Genomic DNA, 6405 nt, shown 5'->3' on the forward strand with positions numbered 1-6405 from the left:
ACAAACATAGTATAAATGGAAATGCATTTTGAGTGGTCAAAGCTAATGCTTTTAACAACTTCTTTGAAAGTTAGAATATAAGTATATTAGAAAAAAAACCATAAACACCTGTTCCTTTTTCAATACAACTTTTTTCTTTGTTCCTTTGATGAACAGTGATATGAAAACACGGTATCTTTATAAGCTAGGGAAGAGAGGGCAGTTGCCTTCATCTTGACCACTGATTTCTGCCACCACCACCATGTTCTCTGGTTCTTGTACATTCTTTTGGTTAATGTGTGGGACAAATCTTGTTCTTTACTGGGAATAAAATCCTGTAGTTTGGGATGGGGGAGAGGGCTGATACTGCTCTGTTCCATTTGCTGGAAACTACCTGTTACCATTCAAAAATGGATTAGAAACGCAGTCATTGTCTAATAACCATTGTATCTGGAAACACTTGTTGTGATTTATTAGTGTTGTTACTTCAGGTAACTTTGTCCTAACATTATGAACTCTCCTGTTCTGCTGACAGAAAAGAAATCAGCAAGATGATGACTGAGGTATCAAGAAGCATTACATTGAATTACAAGGAAGAAATGTGGGAAAAGCTATATTTAGCACAACTATTAAGCTATTGATTTAAAAAAAACCCTGCTTTTTATAGTCCATGAAAGAACTGAAGAGCTGTTCATCCTGTGTGTCTGCTGGCTTGTATAAAAGTGTAGAAAAGTCTTTTGCAGGGAAACATGAAATATTAGGGTGCATTCTCACTGGATTCCGGGCTAAATGCAATTATACCCTGGTGCAAGCAAGCAACAATCTGAGTGCAACTGAACAACTGCTTTCTCATCTCATAATTGAAGAATGATGCCATTGAAGTATGCCATCAGACTCTGCAGTGGTAAATATGATAACATTTAATGCTTGTGCAGTTACAACATCAAGCATTCTCTGAATTTAGGCACAATCTTGCTTAAAATATAGTCACAAGGAAAGAAAGGAATGGTTTTTTTCTGTAGTAACCTTTTAAAATTGTAAATTGGCTTTCTTTTGGGAGCACTTCTCATCCTTCCTTTATATATAAAAAAAAAGAAAAGATAAAAAATGTGGAGAAGAGATTTTTTTTCCTTTGTTATGAGGGTTAATGATTCATTTCAGAGAACAGCTAAGATGTAGTAGAATACTTAATGTTTGAAAAGTTTTAATTTCAGGAATTTGAAATTTTGAATGCATTTCAAGTAAAGTAATATTTTCACGGTAGCTAAAGCTATGAAATTTGTTAAACTTCACCAAATTTCATTTTTCATAGAAAAGCTTTCTTGAAACTTATTTTTTAACATGATTACATACTAGATATCATCTGTGGCTTTAATATAAATAGTTAAACATAACATCAACCTGTAGTTTTATATGTGGACTCAGTTTTGTTTCTTTTGTACCACATCTCTGAGCTTTTTAAGAAAACTATTACTCTTTCAGCTCTTAAAATTCTAGATTCATTTGGTGGTACTTTAGGTTTTTTGTATAAAAGGAAGCTTGGCTAAATCTGGAGAATCAGAAGCTCTTGTTACCAGTTGCTGTTATTTGGATGGTGGAGAGAGGGCAGTTTCAGACGAAGAGCCAACTAACTTTTGAATATAGGTGTTTGCATCACATTGGTAATGTATTGACGGTGTGGTGTGCACAACTGTTGAAATGAAAGGACATTTGGGGATGCTTATAGCCCTGGAAACTGATTCCTGTTTCAAACTAATTATGTGATCCTTTGTGTATATAAAGCTGTTCATGTTTCTTTGCCTTGCTTTTCTGTCAGATTGATATGGTGCTCAGTTACAATCTGTTCTTAGATGTTAAATCTGAGCTTAGATGTTAAATTATTACTTACTGTCTTTATTTAGGTTCAGTTTTGAATGAATACTGACTCTTAAGTTAAAGATTATGCAGATTAAGAATCCAGTACTACCAAATACATTGATGAAACATCACAGATTAAAGCTCCTGGAGTCTTGAGAGTACAAGGTCTGCCTAACCCTTGAAGTGATGGAATCTCTTTCTCAATAGCTTTTTGTATACAAATTGGAAGATCATTAACTCAGGGCTGGGCTATACCTAATCCTGCCATACTGTGGGACTTTGGATGAGTTTTTCTCACCCTTACTAGAGGCATTATTTGAGTATAAATGTCTCTAAAACAGGTAGGAACTTCAAAATATAAAAAAATCAACAAAGCTTCCTTTTTCTTTTAATGTTTTTAGCTGTAACTTAAACTATTGTGATGATCTAACCACACTTCCTTTACATGGATGATGCCCTGGAATTTCCAGCAGATTCATAAGTGCTTCTGAACTGCAGATTATTGTCTTTAAAAATACTGAGTCTTGGTTTAAAGCTGTAAGATAGTTTCCTGCATCCTTTTTGTGGGCTCTGCGAATTAACTTACCGTTATCACAACTTTCTGTGCTGGATATTCACCAGAACATATACAGTGTTGGGACCAGTTTGATGGGACCCTGTGCACTCCAGAGTGTCCCTTTAGGCGAGCAGGTTGGGGAGCGGTAGCCTTTTAACAGTCCTTTGTTTCTTGATGTTATTATTTATCCTGAAAATGGCATTACTGAGTGAACTGGCCATAATCAGTGCAGAGCTCTTAGACTTGCTGCTTTATGTTTGCAAGAACTGCAGTTTTCTGTGCTCTACATTTATAGCTGAGTGTTTCTAGGACAAATGGCAGTGGAATCAGACACTGCCCCAGCACCTGGCTCCCTAAACAGCTTTGCTTGTTGCTAGCCTGTGCTGATCATCTAGTTAAAGGACCACCATAATAACATGCTGTGCTCCTCCTGTCTCCTACCCAGGGCGCTCTGGCACAGCTTACTCCTCCGTCCCTCATCGGTTTCAACAGCTTTTTAATATACTCAAAGTTTATATAGTTCTTTATGGTTGTATGCTAGTGGTAAGTGAATTCAAAGTTTGGTTTTCTCCCCTATGATTTGCTAACGGGTGACCAATCTGAATTAACAGACTGCTCACCCAAGCTATCAAACACTGACTAACTTTATTGCAGAGTTACGGGAACTTATGCCACTTTCTCTGGGCTTAGTCATCATGAAAAACAATAAAAGGTAGCAGAGCAAAAATACTAGTCCCATGTTCAGCTCCCAATACAGAAAGTCCCCACTATAAAAATGTGTTCTATGTAATCATATTCCCCAAAATACCATATTCTTACAATTTAAATACATACTTTATCTTGCTTCTTTCTCTGACTTACTGAATTTTGTCTGCTAGATTAAAGATTCCTCTTCTGAAAGAATTTTCAGCCCATACGATCTGGGAGGATAAGTAACAAACATATTCCTCTTGGGGAGGTGAGGAAGCTAGTGTTGATACGTAAGATCAGTTTTAAACTGAATAGTAGATGACGCTGTTTTAATTTTGTTTCAGGTCATGGTAAAATCAGTTTCTGCCTCTAGCTATCATACAGAAATTTGAAAATGCAAAATTCCAATTGTTCAGGTCTTTGTTCGTGTGATTCAGTGATATGATCACCATTTGCTGCATAAGAGCCAACTATATACTACATATTCTTAGTTACATCCTTAAAACATTGTATAAAGATATTTGTAATCTCACCTAGATGACCAATGTGGGAAGTGTTAGAGGGAGGTAGCATGCAGTCATTTTATACAGATCATATACTTGCTAAACTCCTCAGAAGCCTGGCTATATTTAATGGCTCAAGTGTAGTGAGGTGCAGTTCTTGGACTGCAGCTCTACCAGGCGTGCCAAAGAAAAGTCTTCATTGTTTCACAGCCAGCGTTTGCAATGCTTAATCTCCCTGATGGATGGTGGGGATCAGGATTCCGGTAACCCCATAATTAGTAATTGTTAACATGTACTGGCTTAGTTCAGGATCTGGAATAAGGCTTCCGTACTTCAGGGCTGAAGACTGTCCATTCTGTTTGTACTCATTTGACTCTTCTTTCTCCAGTGATGTCCACATCTTTCCTCACCCACCAATCTAATATTTAGGTGAATGTTACGATTAGAGTAAGCAGCAGCATAGGTAATACTGATCTGAATTTAAAAACCCTCTCTCTGTGCACTTTTCCTTCCCTCTTAGAGATGTTTCTGAGTAGTGCTCTATAATATCCAAATAAAACCCTGTAAGCAGGAAAGTAATAGCCAGCTCTGAGTCTCAGTAAAATGAATACCACTTGTTGGATTCTGGTCACAGTGTATGGCTTGTAAAAATCCCTATAACTGTGTCTGATGTTTTTAGATAGGAATTTCATGTATCTCATTCTTAAGCACTCACCTGTTGCTGATGTCCAGGATGCAGTGCTGGCCAGAAAAACATTCCCAGTGAGATGGAGTTCAGACGCCCGTTTAAGCAACATAAATCATTAAACTAAACTGTCATGGTTTCAGGCTTTCAGGAGAGCGTTGTCAGATGAAAGGGTTCCAAAGCAGATCAGTAGCAGCATGGAGATAGCTAATGGCGTGGTACAAACCTGTGTAAAAATGCTTCTGGTACCTTTGTGCATGACTGAGTGAGTTTAGCTTTCACACATTGTCCCAAACTGAAGTATCAAATAGCTGGAGAAGAACACAGGATATCTGTCAGGGAGTATAAATAGGCAGATCAGCTTGGCAGCTGGTAAATAATTTCAACCTTGTAAAGGCCAAGAGTATACAATTCAGGTTGTGTTTGGATAGCAAGTCTATCACTTCAAGAAATGATATTGAACTAAAATACGTATTTTTGGCTAAGAGAATATGGGCCTTGAATTGTAATAAAGAAACAGACCGTAGTGCTTTTGATTCATGATGAATACTTGGTAATGCTGATATTTAGAGGCTTAATAAATCTGTGTTAACAGAAATTTGCCTGGATCTTATATTAACAGTGTCTTTATTTCAGTTTGAATTTGATGACCTTGGTGAAGAGAAAGTTTCTGACTTGTGGCCATCCTGAAATTATATAGAATTAGAATAAGATTTGCTGCCATAATTGGGGTATTTCGTGCAGACCTGAAGCTTTCTTAAAGATACAGAGTCCTTAAGCAGCAATGTGCGATTGCAGATTTTTATAGTAATAGAGACATGGGCACTGCAATAGGAGTGTGTGTGGGGGTATTCTTTTGGTTGGGGGAGGGGACATGCGACCTGCTGTACCTCTGTGTGCAAACTATTGTGGCAAATTACTCCCTAGCTACTAGGAGTGTTTTGACTACTCTGAGGTCCTCTTAATAGCTGACCAGGCTTCTTCCAACAATGTATTTTGTCAGGTTGCAGGGAGAGGTTGGATAGCGGGTCAGTCAAAAACGCTGACTTGTCAGGACCTTTCTTCATGGAAGCATACTGGGTACATACCTGTGGTTCAGGAAGGGCTGGAGGCATGATGCTGAACATCAACAGTGTCCATATTTCCAAAGCTTGGGAGTCATAGAATCACAGAATGGTTTGGGTTGGAAGGGACCTTAAAAACTATCTAGTTCCAACCCCCCCTGCCACGGGCAGGGACACCTCCCACCAGCCCAGGTTGCTCCCAGCCCCGTCCAGCCTGGCCTTGAGCACCCCCAGGGATGGGGCACCCACAGCTGCTCTGGGCAGCTTGTTCCTGTGTCTCACCAACTTCATCATGAAAAATGTCCCTCTTTCAGTTTAAAACTGCTGCCCCTTGTCCTGTCACTACAGGCCTTGGTAAAAAGTCTGTCTCCACCTTTCCTGTAAGTACTGAAAGGCTGCAGTAAGGTCTCCCCGGAGCCTTCTCTGCTCCAGGCTGAACCACCCCAGCTCTCCCAGCCTGGCCTCACAGCAGAGGGGCTCCAGCCCCCTGAGCATCTCCACGGCCTCCTCTGGGCTCACCCCAACAGGTCCGTGTCCCTGCCGTACTGAGGACCCCAGAGCTGATGCAGCGCTGTTTGGGGGGGGGGGGGGGGGGTCACACAAGAGCGGAGCAGAGGGGCAGGATCATCTTCCTCACCCTGCTGCCCACGCTGCCAGTGATGTGTGGATTCAGTTGACGTTCTGGGCTGCAAGCGTGCATTGCCTGCTCATGCCCAATTTTTCATCCACCAGTATCCCCCAACAGTCTGGTAGAGATGGGAGCTATTCATTGCTTTAGTATTTGTTGGGAAGGTACCCAACATGTGAAGACTTGAGAAGACAGAGTTAATGAATTCTCGTTTTTTTCCCCAGAGGACAGAGGTTGTATTCCAAAAGGGTACAGGTTGTTATTCTAGAGTTGGCTGCTCTGGGTTACAGTCAGGCTTATTACAAGCAGCTAAAAATCTTAAAGTCTGAGGTAATTCAGGTGAAAGTGGCTGTGGAGTTGGCATTCGGTGATCTTGAGAAAGCAGGGAGATGAGAGAAACAGAATAAGGACCTCAAAAGGCAGTTCTGGTAAGTGTGGAGGCT

General features: G+C 40.2%; 1 protein-coding gene across 1 annotated transcript in view; it reads left to right on the forward strand.

Annotated features, from left to right (window-relative positions):
* CDC123 (cell division cycle 123) overlaps window positions 1-4878 on the forward strand; it is a 37821-nt gene extending 32943 nt beyond the window's left edge. Inside the window, exon 13 of the mRNA XM_005439307.4 lies at window positions 515-4878. Within this exon, the coding sequence (XP_005439364.1) occupies window positions 515-541 (27 nt within the window). The 3' untranslated portion in view covers window positions 542-4878. The remainder of the gene's footprint in view (window positions 1-514) is intronic.
* The last annotated feature ends 1527 nt before the right edge of the window (window positions 4879-6405 follow it).

This window comes from Falco cherrug, chromosome 5 (assembly GCF_023634085.1).
Source record: "Falco cherrug isolate bFalChe1 chromosome 5, bFalChe1.pri, whole genome shotgun sequence".
Lineage (NCBI taxonomy): Eukaryota > Metazoa > Chordata > Aves > Falconiformes > Falconidae > Falco > Falco cherrug.